Source organism: Quercus suber, unplaced genomic scaffold (assembly GCF_002906115.3).
Source record: "Quercus suber isolate HL8 unplaced genomic scaffold, Cork oak 2.0 scaffold_246, whole genome shotgun sequence".
NCBI lineage: Eukaryota > Viridiplantae > Streptophyta > Magnoliopsida > Fagales > Fagaceae > Quercus > Quercus suber.
The window spans coordinates 753,316-775,490 of NW_027069702.1; the positions used below are offsets into that span (position 1 = coordinate 753,316).

Consider the following 22,175-nt stretch of genomic DNA (forward strand, 5'->3'; position numbering starts at 1 on the left):
CTCCGTTAAAAATTAGTTAGGAGCTGCCGTTAGTTGAGCCAAAACAACGTCGTTTTGGCTCTTTTTATTTTTATTTTTTATTATTATAATAAATTTCGGAATTTAAAGAAAAAAAATTTGTATAAAAAAAAAGAAAAAAGAAAAAAGAAAAAAGGAAAACGTTAAAGGGTCATTCCCCTTCCCCTTCCCCTGAAATCAAAACGTGATCTCCCACCACATACACCTTGAAAATCACTCCGCCGTGGTTTACAAATTCTTGCATCACAAATGGTTTTTTCAGTTTCAATTTCTTCAACCCGTTCTCGTTGAACACCAAGAACATCTCGTGTGACTTGGCACTGCCGTCGACCGACACTTGGTTCGTTATGAACGGAAACTTGAACCCTATTTCTTCAATCGAATCCACAAGATTCTCCGACTCTTCCAATACTCTTTGATTTGGAACCCCGAAGGTTTGGTTTCCTTGAGGGATTTTTATGCCGGTGACCACATCAAGCATGGAGACCAGGTTGTGGAGATGGTCGATTGCTCCGACGGGTCGATTATGACAACATTTGGGTAATGGAGAGAGAGTTGCTGCACTTGGTTGTTCCCCTGAAATCAAAACAAAAAAAAAACTGATTCAGAACTCCATCACCGAACTCCATCAGAAGCGGTAACTGAGTTGCCAATGGTTTTTTTATTTTTATTATTTTTTTTATTTACAGTTTTTTTTCTTTAAATTCTGAAATTTATTAAAAAAAAAGCCAAAACGATGTTGTTTTGGCTCAATCAACGGCAGCCCTTAATTGAGTTCTAACGAAGTCTTGCATTGGTAAAAGTTAAAAATTAAATAACTGAAATGAAAAAAATTGAAAGTGAAAAGATTAATTTTGCATTTTTACCTTAACTTTTATAGTTGGCCATTTCCAATGTGGAGGCTTGTATGTTTCTAGAGTTTGGTTTCACAGGTTGTCGTTGTGTCTTCAATCTTCAAGTTGGAGGCATCAAGTTTATGCACTTTTAATAATCCATAGACATGCTCCTCAGGTTCATGTCCCACATTAGTCAACCTGAGTTTAATCATCTCTCTCTCTCTCTCTCCATACAGATCAGATAGATGTAGCTAGGGACTATGCTCTATTGATTTGCAAACATAATGATAATGTTCAATAGTGCGTGCAAATTCATAATTCACACAAGTCAAGGACTCTAAGATTTATACCCACTCCATGTGATTCGTCCCAGCCAATAAGGCAATAACAATAATACAAAGGAACAGATAAAAGAAGGTAAAATATGACATGAATAACAGAAAAATTGGCACTTTTATTAAATGCGAGTTAGAATCTCGATGAATTGAAGTGTCAAACAATGCAAATTTATTTTAATCCCCAGGCTAGAGGCTAATCATAAAGTTTCCTTGAGGTCATATCCACAAGAATAATGAACGAGGACTTAGTAAACAAATTGGGTTGATTATATTCAGATTCAGTCTAATCAAGTTCAAGTTAAAATGTTGCCGGCAACGTAAACGGTTTGTAATGTCTATGAACTTTATTTGGTCTTTTGAGTATCATATCAACTTGGTATGACTTGTATTTTTTTTTTTTATATGCCATAAAAAAAATACAAAATAAAAAATGAAATTCAATATTATTGTCTTTGTCATCCTTTTAATACAAATAAAAAGAAGAAATGAACAAAAGCACATAAAAATAAAAGTTAAATAATATATAAAATTTTAATTTTACATAGTTTGAACATTACTTTAAAACAAAATCCAAAAGCCAAAAGAAAAAAAAAAAAAAAAAAAAATTCAACCATGTGACCCATGGGTTAACTCAACCCACCAATTCAATGGGTTAGGTATGCGTCGTTTTCCACTTGGTTAAAGGTCGTTCCCTTGCTTTCACTAACTAATATAAAATAGTGCATAAACTTTGATAGGGGTATTTTTGACAAAGAAATTGAGACTTGTAAACAAATGACTAAGAAAGCTGACGACATCTACGAGGCCGTCAGCTACATAGAAATTGAAGGATGCTCTAGAACGACGACAATGGGGGCGATGCGCCCTTAAGAATCGACGGAGCTTTTGAAAGATGATTCCACCATAAAAGCTAATGGGCGTGTCTCCTTCACGAAACGATGGGAGATCTTTGAGCGACGGATGACCACAGACCGATAGAGGGGGGAAGCTGACGGGTCCTTCATGGCCTTGCTTGGTCCTCACGAATACTCATATATGGAAACCTCTTGCGTATCACGCACAAAAACCCCACTACTCACCCATATCACCCTTGTATGGAAAGACACCCTAAAATCTTGGAAAACCTAATACTAGATCTTCCCTACAAGGAAAAATCCTCGCTCTCAAGGGATCTCGATTTACTACTTACCACTATATAAGCACCAGACCTTCTCTTTTCTCAGGTACGCAAAAAAATCGCTAGCTCTCTCATTATAGAGTTCTTGGAGATTTCTCATTCACTAACTTGACTTTTGGAGGGTTTTTGGCCGGTACCACACCGGTGTCTTCTGTTTGGTCCTTTTATTCTTGTTCCACATGTACCTATTGGTGTGATTTTGAGCCTACAACTCACTGACGGTTTCAGCACATCATCAAACTTTATACCTTAAACTTGAAGATTAGATTTTTTTTTTATATGCCATAAAAAAAATACAAAATAAAAAATGAAATTCAATATTATTGTCTTTGTCATCCTTTTAATACAAATAAAAAGAAGAAATGAACAAAAGCACATAAAAATAAAAGTTAAATAATATATAAAATTTTAATTTTACATAGTTTGAACATTACTTTAAAACAAAATCCAAAAGCCAAAAGAAAAAAAAAAAAAAAAAAAAATTCAACCATGTGACCCATGGGTTAACTCAACCCACCAATTCAATGGGTTAGGTATGCGTCGTTTTCCACTTGGTTAAAGGTCGTTCCCTTGCTTTCACTAACTAATATAAAATAGTGCATAAACTTTGATAGGGGTATTTTTGACAAAGAAATTGAGACTTGTAAACAAATGACTAAGAAAGCTGACGACATCTACGAGGCCGTCAGCTACATAGAAATTGAAGGATGCTCTAGAACGACGACAATGGGGGCGATGCGCCCTTAAGAATCGACGGAGCTTTTGAAAGATGATTCCACCATAAAAGCTAATGGGCGTGTCTCCTTCACGAAACGATGGGAGATCTTTGAGCGACGGATGACCACAGACCGATAGAGGGGGGAAGCTGACGGGTCCTTCATGGCCTTGCTTGGTCCTCACGAATACTCATATATGGAAACCTCTTGCGTATCACGCACAAAAACCCCACTACTCACCCATATCACCCTTGTATGGAAAGACACCCTAAAATCTTGGAAAACCTAATACTAGATCTTCCCTACAAGGAAAAATCCTCGCTCTCAAGGGATCTCGATTTACTACTTACCACTATATAAGCACCAGACCTTCTCTTTTCTCAGGTACGCAAAAAAATCGCTAGCTCTCTCATTATAGAGTTCTTGGAGATTTCTCATTCACTAACTTGACTTTTGGAGGGTTTTTGGCCGGTACCACACCGGTGTCTTCTGTTTGGTCCTTTTATTCTTGTTCCACATGTACCTATTGGTGTGATTTTGAGCCTACAACTCACTGACGGTTTCAGCACATCATCAAACTTTATACCTTAAACTTGAAGATTAGGGAAAAAACAACACAGTTTATGAAAGTAACTTATTAAAATTATACAAAGCAAGTATCCCACTCCTGTGCAATGGGACTTGTTGCACTAACAATCCATATACGTGCTCATTAGCTTCATGTCCCCCTTAACTTAACTTCAACGAAGTTTAATTGTCTCTCTCTCTCCCTCCCTTAATAATTCAAAATCAAATAATTTACGTTCTTAAAATCATCATTAACGTAACATGTCATAATTTTTTATTCATTTATTTATTTGGAGAAGAAGGTAAAATGAATAACGTCATTTCTGAATTATAAAATTAAAAAAAAACAAAAAACACACACACACATTCTTAATGGGAACAAAAAATCAAATTTAAGTAAGGTAAACAAGAAAAACACATTTTTAATGAAAGTAATTACTATAATCGTGTTTTCAAAAACACAACAATAGGTCTTGGCCTATAGCTGTGGTTAAAAAACGCAACTATAGACCCGCAGGAGCTATTGTCGCAGAGTATAGGCCACGTGTGTAAGCGTGGCTATAGACCAAACGGGCCTATAGTCGCGTTTTTAGGGCTATAGTCGCATTTTAGAAATGCGGCTATAGCCCTTATTTTTTGTAGTAGATATAGTTGATTATGATTTTAAAGTTTCAAGGTTTAATTTGGTAGTTTAGCTTAATTGGTCAAGTATCTGATAGTTGACTAAGAAATCTGAACATCAATCACTGCCTACACTAAAAACCAATTGGTATTATGGTCTGATGATAAAGAATTATCGTCTGAACTATTATCAGGAGTGGACACTATATATTGAAAATTATATTCATAAGTTATAGGTTTTAAAATCTATTTTTTTTTACTATTATTCTTATTACTTTGATCTTTAATTCAAATATATATATATATATATATGAGAGAGATGGGTTCAAGTTACAGCTAGTGTAACTCCACAAGAGTTATACATTTTTTAAACCGTAGATTTCTAAGAAATCTAATGATTAGAAAATCAATATATTAATGTCATCTTTAAAATTAATTGCTTTTCATATTAGCTAACCTAATTAATTTAAGAGAATATTATTTTATTTTTTTCTACTTTCCTTCTCTCTCCTAATTAATTCATGCCTAACCTTACACAAGTGCCTATTCTCAACGTTCTTAAGTTGTAGATTTTATTTCTCTTGCACAAGAAAGATAGCCTCCCCTTTTTGTCATTCTTTGTTATTGTTAGCTAAAATCTATTATATGCTTCTAAGAATCTTGCAGTGACCCACCACTTCAATGTTCTCCTTATATTAATATTCTCCTCTACCAGTCCACCTAAATAAATTTCCCTACCCTCTTTTTTTTCTCCATTTCTATATTTTTCTTACATCCATTGTCAAAACCCAAAACCATATATGTCCATTTTCATTTTGATCTTCCAGTTCCAGATCTAATCTTCATTTTCATTTTTATTGTATTGGTAGTGCCATGGGTAGCTTGCTGGTTAGATTTCAAATCCACCAAACTAAGAAAAATAAAATAAACAGAATAAATAAAAACTAAAATTAATAGTGTCCAAAATTTCAAAACCCAATATTTTGACCATACTCGCTTCTTTCACTATGCATGAATTTTAACTTGTTTTTAACAAAAAAGGACACAAATGAGGGGGAAAAAAAAAAAACTAGGCTAAACTAAACGGTAATACCACCATATCAGTATGGGAGGAGAGGGAAAGATGGTTGATTAGTGTGAGGCATTAAATGTGGGGCATTTAAGTAAAAGTAGCTAATTTAATTTGAGAAATTAATACTATACATTAATGACATGAGAGGGTGATTTTCTCACCCTTAGATTTAGTAAGAATATACGGTGTAGAAAAGGTATAACTCTTGTGGAGTTACACCAGATATAACTTGAACCCATCTCTCTCTCTCTCTCTCTCTCTCTCTCTCTCTCTCTCTCTCTATATATATATATATATATATATATATTTATATATTTGTGGATTGTTTATTAGGCATCGATTTGGGCAAGTTAGGCAAGCAAAAATAGTTCTTGCTAGAAATGAGATAACCCAAGGCAAACCAAAAACCTAAAAATATCCTATACCTAAGTGAATGAACCATTTAACAGACAAACTAAAGACCAATAATAAATATTATCTTCCCCATGAAAGAAATTTGTCATGTTTGAGGTTTCCTAATGCAAAACCATTTTCGTGACATAGGACAACTTGGCCATTGATAGGGAATATTTTCATCAATTAGAAATTTTTTTGAACACCCTAAAGTCTTCGGTCACCAAAAGCATTATAAGCTTACCAAAAGAATCTTTGGTCTCCCAAAGTATCGTTGGTCACAAAGGGAGCGTGACACCGCACGATGCATTTCGCCTTGACAGTTGTCACGTATCAAGGGGTCGTCAGGTACCTTCCCTGACACCGCGTGACACGCCCCGTCCTGATGGTTGTCACGTATCAAGGGGTCGTCAGGGACCTAGCGATCGTTAGGTACCTTACCTGACACCGCGCAACACGCTTTGCCTAACGGTCGTCATGTATCAAGGGGTCATTAGGTACCTTCCCTAACACCGCGCAACATGTTTCGCCCTAACTGTCGTCACGTATCAAGGGGTCGTCAAGGACCTAGCAGTCATCAGGTACCTTTCATGACACCGCGCAACACGCTCTGCCCTGACGGTCGTCACGTATCAATGGGTCGTCATGCACCAAGGGGTTGTCAAGGACCCAGCGCTTATCAAGTACCTTCCTTGACACCACCTGACACACTTCGCCCTAACAGTCGTCACGTATCAAGGGGTCGTCAGGTACTAAGGGGTCGTCAAGTACCTTCTCTGACACTACGCGACATGCTCCGCCTTGACGGTTGTCATGTATCAAGGGGTCGTCAGGTGCTAAGGGGTTGTCAAGTACCTTCCTTGACATCGTGTAACACGCTCCGCCTTAACTGTCGTCACGTATCAAGGGGTCGTTAGGGACCTAGTGATCATCAAGTACCTTCCCTGACACTGCGCAACACGCTCCACCTTAACAGTCGTCACGTATCAATGGGTCGTCAAGTACCAAGGGGTTGTCAAGGACCTAATGCTCATTAGTTACCTTCCTTGGCACCACTCGACATGCTCCGCCTTGACGATCGTTACGTATTAAGGGGTCGTTAGGTACCCTACTCATCGCCCAGAACCTGCACACACTAACTCATCTAAATCGATGAGACACTTTTGGTAGACGACCCACTATACTCATTTAATCAACAAACTAACTTGCACACTAATAAGGGTATTTTCTCCAATAAAGTCCTTCGAGCACTTTGACCCATCAGGATGGAATACTCCGCTACTAACCCATTGATAAGGATAAATCCCAAAGCAGACGGATCCTATTGACAGAGTTAGTCATTGGCAACGGTGCTGTCAAAAGAGACGGTCTAGTTAGCCTACTAGTCAAAGAGTTGGTAGAAGGAATCATGCCTCGGACGGAAAGGCAGAGAGACAGACGGACTCTTTAAGGTGGACCGACTCAAGGGAGATGGGTGTCAAAGTCACGTGGCACCTACGTGGCCTAAGTGGTCTCCAATGATTCTAATATGGAAATGTCTTGCATTCTACGCCTAACCATAATCAGAAGAATCCCTACATACCCTCTCCACCAAGAAAGAATCCCACAATATATGAGCATTAATGAAGATCTTCCCTATAAGGAAATACCCTCTCCACCAAGAAATTAAGGTTGGCTCTACACTACTATAAAAACCCTAAAGCCCTCAGAAATCAAGGTACGAAAATTCTCTCTAGCTTTTGCACTCTTGAGTTCTTAGAGATTCTCCTATCACTAACTTAACCTTCGGAGGGTTTTTGGCCGATACCCCACTGGTGTCCTTTGATTGGTTCTTTTCTTTTGTTCTTCAGGTGCATCCATTGGCACGTGTGTGGATGATCTACTCACTGACGATTTTTGTGCATCATTAGCCACAGAAATTGTGACAAAGATATTTAAGACCTAAGCTGCTACCAATTTATAAGGAATAGACTTTATTTATGAGATGCTGTAATTCTAGAGGAATCAACTTAAACCCTCAGGGACCAAGATTACTTAATCTTTAAAATCTATGGCATGCTCTCTAAGCCTGTCTCAAGTGGTAGAACGCATAGCAGATTTTTCTAATGGGGACCAAACCATCAAAGTTCAAGCACATCCACTAAAAAAGAGAGGGAGATAGCTAGTCACATAATTTGTTTGGTTCGTATTACTTTCAACCACTCACACAATAAATACTCTACCAGCAGATTCAGCTGAGCTTATATATATGCTACTCATTTCTTTGTGGATAGAATCAAGAGGTGCAACTGTTGAATCGCATATAAAGCAATATAAATTGTAAATATATGTAGAGTATTTAGAGATTATAAGACGTGATAAGTTAGTTCATGCCTAAGAGTTAGATATATATATATATATATATATGGAGCCATTATAGCAAACTTTAAGCATAAGTTGTTTAATACGTAGGTATTACAACTATAAAAAAAAAATGCTTTCATTTTATCTCTTAACCTACGAGAATAAATAGACATAAATATCAACATTACTTGAAGTAAAAGTAATTTGTAACAAGTAGTATCAAAGTTAGATGGTAGGTATTGAAAGTGGATTAGCACTCACAGTTATATTTATATATATTTGGCTTCTATATGACCATGCTGTTTAATTTTTATTTTTGATAAAAGGATGCTTAATGCACTGATATAAGGGATCATTAAGCTCCCTTATCAACTCAAATAATGGGAACAGGAACAATCACTAACAGAAAACCAATTTTTTAAGGCAGTTCATGCACAAACTAGTGGGTGTAACGGTAGGTCAGGTTAAAGTAGTTCATTCAACCCAGTTAGAGTCAGGACCTTCCCACTCAGACTGCACAATCCAACCCACTTTTCGTGTTTCAAAAAGCCTCAGTTGCTCTCATGATACCAAATTATTAATGGTTTAGAATAATCTCATTCTTCTTTAACAAAAAAGAAGAAGAAGAAGAAACTCAACTCAAATCACAACCTTGTAAGTAACCTCTCCTGAGAAACTATATCAGGTAATCCATCTCAAAAGAGATTCCATATTAGGCCAAGCCTAGGGTAAACCTTTTCTAAATATTCATTGTCATCATGCTAAATCATATTTGAATAGATCAATATAGATTTTCTAGTTGGCAATAATTTAGACATAAACAAAACGCCTTCAGTCCTTGACTTAAATTACCACAGTGCCAACCCTACTAAGTTTCACCTGTAATAACAATTTAAGTTCAAAAGTGGACTATGAGAAAACATAAACAAATAACAGTTGGCATAAGTAGGGATCTCTAAAACCAACAGCTGAAGTACAATTACTCAATTAGTGGTTTCTGTATAATAAGTTGACACCAAAAGCCAAAATGAAAAGTCATCATAATTTACCTCTACCAATGAGTTCACTAGTGCATATACCCCTTTAAAGACACATAAACAATCTTGCAAAGGTCAAATCTGTAATAAATGTATTCAACACCATGGCTGATTTTGGGAAAATTATAACATTTATTTCCTAAAATTGCAGATGAAATAGGGGAAAAATTGACATACAATGGTGCCCTTACCCACTACCGATCAGCCTTTAGGAGCAGAGGAGGGATGGTGGATGTCTGGGCTCGGTTTTAGGGGCAGAGGTGTGGCAGCGGATGGAGTTGTAGCGTCCTCTTCGAGGTGTAGCGGTGCTTGCTGGGTTCCCTATCAGGGACAACAAAAGGGGAAGCCGACAGACGTGGGTCTCATGGCAGTGGTGTAGTTGGGCGAGGATGGAGGAGTTGAGGTCAATGGTGGTCGGCGGTTTGGGAATTGAGAGCAGCGATGTGAAAGCAGGGACGAACGCAGGATTTTAAGCCGGGGGGGTCGGAGATAAGCGAAAAAAAAAATTTCAAATATGCATCCATATAGTATCAATAAACTATCAGCCAAGACAAATACCCAAAAATCATTGTTTCTTAATATATTAAGATACAATCTACTAACAAAAACAAAAGACATGAAACACTATTGTTTCTTTATACAATCATCTATAAAAAGGGAACTCGCTCTTTCAAATCTTCAAAATCATCTACTGTTGAATCTAAACTAAATGTTGAAGCTATATCTTTTTCAATGTATAACATCAAAGAGTCCGTCAAAAAATCATTTTCCGTTTTGTTTCGAAGGTCAGTTTTGACAACTTTCATAGCTGAAAATGCTCCCACTAACCCAAATGCCCAATGAATCCCACTACAAACACAGACACTACTAACAAAACTTTTCCCTATTATTATGCCCAACTACCAATCAACAAAGAAAAAACTATCTGACTATCTCTACAAACTCTACAGTCTACTCTCTCTATCTATCTCTTTTATCTATATAATGCAAGAGTCACAAAGCCAAAAAGCCAAAAAAAAAAAAAAAAAACACCACAGGTAGCAGCTGCAGCACATATTCAATTCACAAATATCTCTTTTATCTATATAATGCAAGAGTCACAAAGCCAAAAAGCCAAAAAAAAAAAAAAAAAACACCACAGGTAGCAGCTGCAGCACATATTCAATTCACAATCACCAAATCAGTTCAATTCATCACTCATCAGTAAAAACACAAACATGAAACACCACAAGTCCATAAGGCATAAGCACAGTTTCTTTGATTTTCAGATCACAAGGTTTTAAAGGAAAAGATAAGAGTAAATACCTGTGAACTGTGAAGGCTCGAAGCTGGGCTGGTTAGGCAGATCGAGCAACGGCAACCGGCGGCGGCGGCGGCAAGTGGGTCTCGTCTCACGTAGTGGCATAGGTCTCGCTCTTGCCGACGTGGGTACTGCCGTAATGAACTGAGTTTCGTACTCTCTCACTCTTGTCTCGCTCTCTGTCACTCTCCGTCACAGCGACATGGGCCTCTAAATCTGATCAAGATGGGTCTCTGTACTCTCTATCTCTATCTCTATCTTTGTCTCGCAAGTCGCAGCTCTCGCCTCTCACTTTCCTTTTTTTTTTTCCTTTGTTTTTTGCTTTCTCCGTTTGGTTTTGGATTGCTGAGAGCTAAGTTTTTTTTTTTTTTAGATTGACATGGGTCATGGGCTCTGCTCTGAGCTGGCCGGATGATGGGCTAGGGGAAGGGGTTTATGATTTTTGGGAGGGGGGCCGGAGCTAAAAACTAGGAAGGCCGGAGCTAAAATCTTAGGGGGGGCCCAAGCCCTTTTTTTGGGCCCGAGGGGGTCTAGGCCCCCTTAGCCCTCTACCTGGGTCTGCCCCTATGTGAAAGGGAAATGAGATGTTTGAGTTTTGTGGTTGAGACTTGAGAGAAGAAAGTGCAAAGCAAATAAAATTAGGTTCAATCCACGGGTAACTGTTCTATGTGCACTGCAAAGTGGTCAGCCTGTGGGTCCCACAAAAATGTGAGTTTTTAGGCAAAAAACAGAAATGGGTTTAGTTGCCAAACAAGAGTGGGAGTGTTTGGGGATTTTTAAGTTATGAGAAATGACTGATAGGGTGATGAGTGATGAATGATGAATTAACTATCACTTAACAACCAAACAAGGCCTTAGTTTGGGTTTTTTAAGAAAATAACCATCAATCCCAAACAATATCATTAGTTAGGCAAACTTTCAAACTAATTTCATTTTTAACAATTCGAGTGAACTGGAGTCGATTTCCCTGTGCTTGTTTTGACATTTGCCAGCAGCTGAGGCATAAATCGACCCCAGAGGAGACGAATTCTATGTACAGAAATCGACTCCTCTGGAGACGATTTCTATGTACAGAAATCGTCTCCTCTGGAGTCGATTTCTGTACATAGAAATCGTCTCCAGAGGAGTCGATTTCTGTACATAGAATTCGTCTCCTCTGGGGTCGATTTATGCCTCAGCTGCTGGCAAATGTCAAAACAAGCACAGGGAAATCGACTCCAGTTCACTCGAATTGTTAAAAATGAAATTAGTTTGAAAGTTTGCCTAACTAATGATATTGTTTGGGATTGATGGTTATTTTCTTAAAAAACCCAAACTAAGGCCTTGTTTGGTTGTTAAGTGATAGTTAATTCATCATTCATCACTCATCACCCTATCAGTCATTTCTCATAACTTAAAAATCCCCAAACACTCCCACTCTTGTTTGGCAACTAAACCCATTTCTGTTTTTTGCCTAAAAACTCACATTTTTGTGGGACCCACAGGCTGACCACTTTGCAGTGCACATAGAACAGTTACCCGTGGATTGAACCTAATTTTATTTGCTTTGCACTTTCTTCTCTCAAGTCTCAACCACAAAACTCAAACATCTCATTTCCCTTTCACATAGGGGCAGACNCTTCCATTGAACCTAAAAGTACTCCTAATTCAGGCAATACCCGTTTTAATTACAAAGTCGAATAATTCATCCAAGTCGAATCAAAACTTGATATAAGGCATCGAACTACCTGTAATCGCATCAAACATGTTAAAATTAAAATACTCTTAAACAAATTGGCGACCATAGTGAGAGATATGCCAATAACAATTACAAGTATGGAAAATAATAATGACAAAAGCTTTGAAGTTCGAACCCAAGAGGAGCTTGAAGTGAGTAAAAACCAGTGCTACTTTAGAAACAGTGGCAGAGTGGCTGAAAGGATTGAACAAGGTTTTTAGGCTATTTCAAAACAATTGTAAGACAAAGTGGCTAAAAAGCTACAATAGTAACAAAACAGATTAACAATGCATGGAGGAGAAATGGGACAATATTATGGTGGTAAGAATTGGGACTGGGAGGATGGGCCTATTAAAGCCAACCGGGTTGAATAGCCTAGAGTTAAGCAATCTAGGGATAACCATAGGGTTTAACAATTACCTTGAGTTGAACCATGGATTGAGGTACCTTGAAATGAGATATCCAGAAATGAGGCACCCTATAGACCATCACATTTGTAATATGGCTATGAAAGTAGAAGAAAAGACCATGAAAACAAAAGATATAGCTTTGAAAACAAAAATGGCCACAATATATATATATATATATATATCAGGGATGGACCTAGGATTTTAAATTAGTGAGGGTCAGAGTATAAAGGAAAAAAAAAAACACTCCAAATAGATATCCATATAGTATTAAAAAATTATAAATACAAAAAATCTTTGTTTCTAAATACATTAAGATGCAATCATTTACCAACAAAGAAAAAAAAAGTTTTTTTTAATACTAGATTGACTAGGATTTTTTTTTGAAGTTCGAGCATTCATAATGGTAGTGCTAAAAGTTTTAGCTTTTAGTACCTCAAAAGCCACTTTATTTATTTTACTAGCTCATTTTACAATACACCAAATATTAAATGTTCTATTTTTTTTTATCACTTCATTTAAAATAATATAAACAACTCATTGAAATAATAAGAAAGAGAGAGAATTTGATTTTTTTAATTGAAGGAAGAGATATAATTTTTGTTGAGGGAAATTTTTTTGATGTTCCTAAATAGAATATGGGGTAGCCAAGCCGAAACTCGACGATGGGCCCCAGAAATAAAGTCCAAAGGCTTTCGGTGTCGTGTAAGCTCGCCCAAGCAAGAGATGGAGGTTTCACCCTAACAAGAAGACAACAATAAAGCATAATAAACACGTTACTATTGTTAGTTTGTTATATTATTAGTCCTTTTACAGCATCATAGTTCAAATCAGTCCTCTAGTGATACAGTATTATCTCAAGTGGTAGGGTAATTTCAGGTTAATAAGTGTGTTTACATAGTAAAAATCATATGTTTTCCTTATTATTATTATTAAGTCTACATAAGGGAAAACTTCCATAGTTTCCAAGACATTATGGCCTTCATCATAATAATACTAAACAAGGATTAAAGGCTTTATAGTTACAAATACAAGAGAAAAAATAGGATGGAATGAAGGGAGAGAGAGATCCCAGCTTAGTGCAGCAAGTATTAAACTAAGATTTTGATGAGTATGTGTGCATAAGGCATGAATGAGGTAATGTGGGCTGTTCTGAGTGAGTGAGATGAGATTAACACCGAGGTTAAGGCTTTAGTGAGTAGTGGGCTAAAGGGGGATGAGTGGTGAGCTTAAGGAGAGCTAAACCACAAGTAAAATGACAAATAAATCATGAGTTTTAGAGGGGGTAGCTATTTGTGACTAGTTGGGAGATATTTTATAAGTTATGATTGTGTAAAGGAGAGAAAAGAATATCTGAGGTTAGATGAGTGTGGGCTGAAGGGGATGAGTAGTGAGCTTAAAGAGAGCTAAACCACCAGTAAAATGGCAAATAGATCAGGAATTTCAAAAGAAGTAGCTCCCCCTATTGTGGGCTGAGATGCTTTTGCTTTTATAATGGAGTTTTAGAGAGCATTAATTGACAAGAATGCAAAAAAAAATGTAGGCTTGATTCAGGGGAGCCAGACAGCTACATTAATAACCTAGATTTGGCCTAAAAATGAGAGATTTGCTTTTGGGGCTACCTTGCTTTTTTGGGTAATGATGAGATTTTAGAATGCTTTGCATTGAATGCCATGTTTTCTAGGGCTGAGCTTAATCAATGTGATTGAGGCGTGTATCAAGAGCGAATCCTAATGTTGCAACTGAGATGTGGACTCCCAAGAAGTAAGATTCAACACCTCAAGTCAGGTGTCAAGCTCTAAGTTCACTTCAGGGGGTTCCACTGGAGATCAAGGTTTTGAAACCCGGACCGGACCGTACGGTCTGACCGAAAAAACCTTGAACCTCTCAGTTTTGCAGTTTTTTTTTAGCTTCAAGAATCACTCTATAGGAAAAAAGCAAGGACTCGTGCTAACCGTGGTTGGATTGTATTGTTCTGAGAACTGTGGCTGGTTTTTGAGGTTTAGACGGTTCCTCTTTTTTTTTTTTTTTTCCAGATCTGGAGCCATTGATTTGTAAGGATTAAAAAAAAACACACACACACACACACACACACACAAAAAGAAGAAGAAGACGAGGAAGAAAAGAAAGCACAAATTCAGGTCTTTGTGGATGAAGCTAAAGTTTGGCTGCCATTTGAAATTCTTTTCTTCAAGGCTTGTGCCTCTGGAACTTCTAGAGTTGATTTGAAGATAGATGATTTCAGTACCTTGTCGTTGCTTTGGAGGCTAAAATTGATTTGGAAGGTGAAGAGAAAACGTGTGCTGATTCTTGCAAGTGGATGAAGAAACTGCATCCGTGTGCTAATTCTTGCAAATGTTAGATTTGCTTTTTCTAGTCTCTGTTCTCTTTTGATTTTGGTCAATTAGATAATTTGGTGGTTTTGAAATATGTGGTGGAGAGTGATGTTTTGTTTGTCAAATTTGTGGTGGTGTTGAGGAGTCTGTTAGAGTGATAATGCAACCTAGGGAGTAGGTATGAGTAGGACACGCAAAGTATCTTTAGGAGAATTAATTATATCTACAGGACTTCAATCCAACTCAATTTTTTCTCATGCCTAATTACAGTGTCAAGTTGGTCCCATTTGTCCAAAATTTTTAGTTGAATTCGGAAATAGGAATGTGGAATTACTTCTAAATTCAGTCTTTATTTTGCCAAATTAACTCACTGTCCTCGTTTCTATCAATAACTCACCACATACTAATATATTACATAGTGTCGCATAAACTCATATTTTAACAATATTCATCCCAAACACTCTACTTTTCAACAACCAAACACGGCAGGATTTTTTTGAATTGATTCTTACCATCACAAATAGTCTCCAATTTTATTGATTCTTACCATCACAAATTATTGTTCATTTGTTACTACTACTACTACTATTATTATTATTATTATTATTATTATTGAATTGATATTTTGGCTTAGAGATTGAAATATGAACTTAAAATTTTAAGGCTATATATATAAAATAGTAACTCTGAAATTGTAAGTCAAAATAAGAATATATTTATTTATATTTTAGTTAATTTTTTATTTTTACTAAGTTAATATATTTATTTATATTTAAATAATTATTAAATTAATTATGATGTCATCACGGTTCGACCTCGGTTCAACCTCAGTTCGACCTTAAAAACCTTAAATCTTTTCTTTTTACGGTTCAATGAACAGTTCGGGTTTCAAAATCTTGCTAGAGATCCTTTTTGCCCTCCAAACCACATGTTTCCAATTTTTCCCCTTTAGGATTTATGGGTTTGGGACATTAATCACGTCTTGAACGTTTTTAACATTTATAGCATTAATTTGTTGAAGTTTGGATGACTTGGTTTCAGCTCCCCTTCCGCTTGAGGTGCAGTCTTGAGGAAGATGATGAAATCCTATCATCCTTTTGACTTCAGCTGATACGACAACCTTAGGCACTATTCACGTTAGGTAGAGGGTGGTAGAAAACAAATGGGACAGCCCCTAGTTCATCCTCAAATGCTTGGTTCTCTTGTAGGGGTCTCTAGTTGTTTCTTTGGTTAGGGATGAACAAGGGCTGGTTGCCCACTTTCAAGCCTCTTGCTGGGACCTTTTTGGACTAGAACTTTGCTCCATTTCAGCACTTTTAGTTGGGCCACATGGCCCTTTCTTTGCTTGGACTTGCTCCTTTCTCCACGAGATTCTTGGACCTACAAAATGGGCATTAAAGACATGCTTTGCCATGAGTTTTTTACTCCTCACGGGCTTTTGTTGTTAGTAAGAATAAAATGAATCTATGAGCTTTAATAAATATTTATGATAGATTTTGGGTATTAATTCCCATGGGCTTTAAATAACTTTTCATAATTTTTACTATGGATTACTTTGTAAGTCATATTTTCCTTGGGGCTTTTTTAAATAATGGCCTCCAATATTCTTCTTGAGAATAATATTTATCATGGGTTTTAAATAAATATGGTAACAACCACTATAATGGAATAATGTGATGTTTTCATGAGTTTCTCTATAGATAATCATAATGGAAATGTAGGATGAATAATTACCATGAGTTTTGGTAATAAATATTATGAATGTTGTGATGTAAGATGGATAGTGAATATGAGTTTATAATATGAAATAAATAAATGTCATGGGTCTAATAATCATATTTTTATTATGAATGTTGTGATGTAAGATGGATAGTGAACATGAGTTTATAATATGAAATAAATAAATGTCATGGGTTTAATAATCATATTTTTCCATGGGCTTTTATAAGATGATCGTCATGGGTTTTGAGAGTAGATAATTTATAAGTTCCATGAGCTTATAATATTATATTAATAGTTTTAAGAATCTAAAGTATTGTTCATTATTGGACTTTTAGGTGAAATGATTATGATATAGTATTTTGCCAAGTATTGATAACCTTGGGCTTTCGATAAATAGTGCCAAGTAGTTAGCTTGGGCTTTTAATAGTGCCAACGTAAGTTGGACTTTTGATATTGCCAATAAGAATTGGGTTTTGATATTGCCAATGAAAATTGGGATTTTGATGTTGCCAATGAGAATTGGACTTTGATATTGCCAATGAAAATTGGGCTTTGATGTTGTTAATGTGAATTGGGTTTTGGATAAATAAATCGCCATGGTTTCAAACCATGGGCTTTGATTATGGATTTGAATTCCATTGATAAAATTGTTTTGCCATGTATTTGAGTCATGGGCTTTTCAAATATTGCCAAGCACAAGTATTCTTGGGTTTTAAATAGAATAAGATGTGTGTATTGGGTTCATAGGTCCGGTTTTGGGCTTAGCTAAATAATGATAATAAAATTGGATAAAATATGAGTTTTTTGGGATTTTTGTGATAGTTTATATCATAACTCAATTTAGATAATGAGAAATGAAATATTTGTGATTAACATGATCATAGAGCCAAAAAAATGTTATTGGGAAAACCCAATAACTTATAGTGGTATAAATAGGTGGTACTCGAATAAAGTTAGGTGTAAAAAAAAAAAAAATACTACCCTAACAATTTTAATAAAATATTATATTATATTTTTAACAACTTGTTATAGTTAACTGGTATTTATACCAGTTTACTGTAGTTGTAAAAAATTTAGTTTTAGCTTCAACAATAACACATGATTTTTTGTTCTTTGGTAGTAAAATAGTTTTTTTTTTTGTTAAAATACAATCACCATTAATTGTGATTTTTTTTTTCTTTTTTTAAGTTTTTGGGTTGGATAGTTGCTATTTGGATTAAGCTAACTAGACTGATTGAGGGGGACCCAACTACAAAAATGAAATATAGAATGACTAAAAAAAAAAAAAATTGTACCCAGGGGGGTCCGAGCCCCCTTGGGCCCCCACCTGAGTCCGTACCTGATATGTGTGTGTGTGTGTGTGTGTGTGTGTGTGTGTATAAAACATGAGAAATAGCAAAGATGATGCAGAGGTGCTTGGTATGTTGAAGGTAGGTTGTAAGAAAATAGATCATTGTAAGCATTATTATCATTTTAATATTTTTAGATTAAATGATTAAATTCATTATTTTCTAAAAGTTTGAAATTTTAGAAAATAATGAATTTAATAATTTAATTTAACACTCTCCCTTCATGTGTTGGGCCCCCACTCAATGGCAGCTTAGGTTGTTACATGTGAAAGGGGAGTGTTAGATTAAATGATTAAATTTACTATTTCTTAAAAGTTTAAACTTTTGAAACAATTGTTCATTTAATCCCATGTGTTCATCTTATCTCACATTTAAATTTTCACATTTTAGGCTCCCACTTATTGGAGGTTTACGTGGCCCATATGCAAAAGGGGAGTGTTAAATTAAACAAATCAATACACAACAATGGAACTCTTAACACTTAGCTTGGGATCAAAAAAAAGAAAAAGAAAAAAAGAAAACTTTTCAATTTTTTAATCACTTCATTTAAAATAATATAAACAACTCATTGAAATAATAAGAAAGAGAGAGAATATGATTTTTTTAATTGAAGGAAGAGATATAATTTTAATAAAATATTGTATTTTATTTTTAACAACTTGCTACAATCAACTAGTATTTATACTAGTTTATTGTAGTTGTAAAAAATTTAGCTTTAGTTTCTCTAATAACACATGATTTTTTGTTTTTTGGTGGTAAAATAGTTTTTTTTTTTGCTAAAAAACAATCACCATTGTAAATATTTTTATAATTTTTTTTAAATAAAGTTTTTTGACTTTGAGCCATGCTTAGAATTTTCAGAACTTTGGAATGTTGCAATGTGATTTTGAAGCATTTTGATTTGGCAAATGGAAGGATGTTGGGTTTATTTGTGATTCACTGTGGTGGCTTTAGATGAATAGAAAATGAAGGTTTTTTTTTTCTTCCGCGGCGTGGAGGATTAAGGATGACTGGTGTTTGTGGAGATTGATTTGATTTAGATTTTATTTTTCTGGATTCATGTTCTTGTTTGAGTTCAAATCTTCTGTTCTACTTTTCTTGCTCCACTCTATGCTCCATCAATAAAAACTTGCCATGTGTTCACCTAATTAATTAAATATTATTATTAATTAATAATTGTAGTATTAATAAGTCAATAATGATAGTATTTAATTAATTAGGTGAACACGTGACAAGTTTTTATTGGTGGAGTAGGAAAAGTGAGACAGAAGATTTGGACTCGTTCTTGTTCATGTCAAAGATTGTTCCAGATCTGAATTTTCTTTTTTTGCTTTAAATTTGTTTTTATTTTTTCTTTAAAATTTATTATTCAATGCTGATTTGGCATTTTATAATGCCAATAAAAAAATATTTTAGGCGAAAACACTATTCTGATGTGGCATTTTTTGTTGTTGTTTCTTTTTTACGTGACTTTATTATTATTATTATTATTATTATTATTATTATTAAATTGCTGAAGTGGCAATTTTTAAATACTATTCTATAAGCCACATAAGTTTTAAGTGTACCAGCAATGCACATTGTTAACCATATAGGCGTTTTTCATTAGTAAGCTAACAAAATTGACTGCAATTTGAAAATGGCAGTTACCAAATTGACTTCTACTAAAATGTAAGGACCAAATTGACTATGACCTCAAAATGTATGGATCAAAATAGTGTTTTCGCCAAAAAAGAATTAAACAAATTGATAAATATAGATAGGTATAAGATTTTTTTTTTTTTACCCAAAAAAAAAAAAAAAAAGATCTTTAACAACCAATCCAATGTGCCCGCTATGCAATTCAACAAAATTGTTGATATCTCACCCTAAAAAAAGAGACTAAAAAAGGGAGAGAGTAAGAATTAGTACAACTACATTATCTACATAAGCTTTGAACTTATTAATTATAGGACAAAACTAATTAGGTAAGAGTACTTTAGATGCTATTCCTTAGGTTCTCCTTTTAAAATTCAACCATGTGGCTTTTTTTCTCATTGGATGAAAGTGTATTTTTAGTTAAGTAGTCACATAGCTGAATTTTAAGAAGAGAACCTAATTAGGTAAAAGTACTTTAGATGCTATTCCTTGGTTCTCATTTTAAAATTCAACCATGTGGCTTTTTTTCTCATTGGATGAAAGTGTATTTTTAGTTAAGTAGTCACATAGCTGAATTTTAAGAGGAAAACCTAAGAAACACACAAAAGTACTATACCTAAGTTTGCCCTTAATTATATTACAATCTTATCCAAATTGCACAATTTGTCAAGTTTAATACAAATCGATAAATATAGATAGGTATAAGATTTTTTTTTACCAAAAAAAAAAAAAAAATCTTTAACAACCAATCAATGTGCCCGCTATGCAATTCAACAAAATTGTTGATATCTCACCCTAAAAAGAGACTAAAAAGGAGAGAGTAAGAATTAGTACAACTACATTATCTACAGAAGCTTTGAACTTATTAATTATAGGACAAAACTAATTAGATAAGAGTACTTTAGATGCTATTCCTTAGGTTCTCCTTTTATGTGGCTTTTTTCTCATTGGATGAAAGTGTATTTTAGTTAAGTAGTCACATAGCTGAATTTTAAGAAGAGAACCTAATTAGGTAAAAGTACTTTAGATGCTATTCCTTAGGTTCTCATTTTAAAATTCAACCATGTGGCTTTTTTCTCATTGGATGAAAGTGTATTTTTAGTTAAGTAGTCACATAGCTGAATTTAAGAGGAAAACCTAAGAACAACACAAAAGTACTATACCTAAGTTTTGCCCTTAATTATATTACAATCTTATCCAAATTACACAATTTGTCAAGTTTAATATTATTATTATTTTTTTATTGGTTAAGATTGCAATGTAATTAATTCGTTCATCTTTTTTTGGCTAATAGTAGAGTACGTAACACAATTTGATACTTATCCAAATTGCAAAGTTTGTTTTTTTTTTTCAAACAAAGTTCTATGTACTGCTATAATCAAAGAAAGTAAGGAGTAATCCATTTTTTTTAGGTAATGAGTAAACTTTAACCCACAAACTCATATCACTCCCCCCCCCCCCCCGCCCCCCAAAAAAAAAGATAATGATAAGGAAATAAGGAAATGAAGAAAAGCAGTTTAGAGTCCATATAATTAGCATAAGGAATAGCAAAAGTAACCTACCTAAATTCAACAAAAACCAACTACAAATTGCGTAATTCTCATCAATAGGCAAACTATCAGTGACTATGATAAAAATAAAAAAATAAAAAAAAAAAAGTGTTAGAAAACAGTATAACACGTGGGTTATAGCCGCATTTTTTTTTAGCCTGTTTACAAAAAATGCGGCTATAGCTAACCTATAGCGTGTTTCTAAGAAATGCGGCTTAAACTATTGACCTATGCCGTATTTTTTAAACATGGTTATAGGTTAAGTCTATAGCCGCGTTTCTAAGTGTTTGTAGCCGCGTTGTTTTGGATAGGGCCTATTGCCGCATCCAAAAAGCGTGGCTATAGGTCCAGCCGAATAATTTTTTCTTTTTTATAAAAGAGGACCTATACCTGTGTTTAATAAATGCGGTTATAGGTTAAGTCTATAGTCGCATTTCTAAGTGTTTAGAAGCGTGGCTTTATGTTCATCTAGAATTTTTTTTTTTTTTTTTAAAACAGACTACCTATAGCCACATTTTTGAAACACAACTATGGGTCCATCAGGAAAGTTAAATAAATAAATAAATATATATATATATATACATAATAATTGAGGACTTAGTTCCTTATTAAAAAAAAAAAAAAAAAAACAATAGAAAAGAGCAATGTACATTGACATATCTTTTAAGCAGGAATAATTAGAAAAATCTTTTGTTTTTGTAAGTAGGGTTTCTTTGTCTTGTATCTATTTATGTAGTTACTGTAACACTTTAGCAACCCTAATCAAGAAAAATAGAAATGATCACAGAGAGGAGTTAGCGTTGCTCCTCTCTGTTTTCAATANTTAGGATAAATAAAAAAAAAAAAAAGTGTTAGAAAACAGTATAAAACATGGGTTATAGCCGCATTTTTTTTTAGCCGTGTTTACAAAAAATGCGGCTATAGCTAACCTATAGCGTGTTTCTAAGAAATGCGGCTTAAACTACTGACCTATGGCCGTATTTTTTAAACATGGCTATAGGTTAAGTCTATAGCCGCGTTTCTAAGTGTTTGTAGCCG

At 34.9% G+C, this 22,175-nt stretch overlaps 1 protein-coding gene across 2 annotated transcripts; it reads right to left on the minus strand.

The window, feature by feature from the left end:
* Positions 1 to 29: 29 nt before the first annotated feature.
* Positions 30 to 10,980, minus strand: LOC112006395 (inositol-tetrakisphosphate 1-kinase 1). Of its 2 annotated transcripts, XR_010631840.1 has the most exons (3): positions 10,424 to 10,979; positions 885 to 1,119; positions 30 to 594 (listed from the first exon to the last, which is right to left on the minus strand). XR_010631840.1 is itself a non-coding variant. In XM_065780768.1 (2 exons), the coding sequence occupies exons 1-2, from the start codon at positions 10,521 to 10,523 to the stop codon at positions 170 to 172; spliced, it is 525 nt and encodes a 174-aa protein (XP_065636840.1). In that variant the 5' UTR covers positions 10,524 to 10,980; the 3' UTR covers positions 30 to 169. The 2 variants fall into 2 exon arrangements, 1 of the variants encoding a protein (XP_065636840.1); XM_065780768.1 differs by lacking the exon at positions 885 to 1,119 and having other exon boundaries at positions 10,424 to 10,980.
* Positions 10,981 to 22,175: the final 11,195 nt, after the last annotated feature.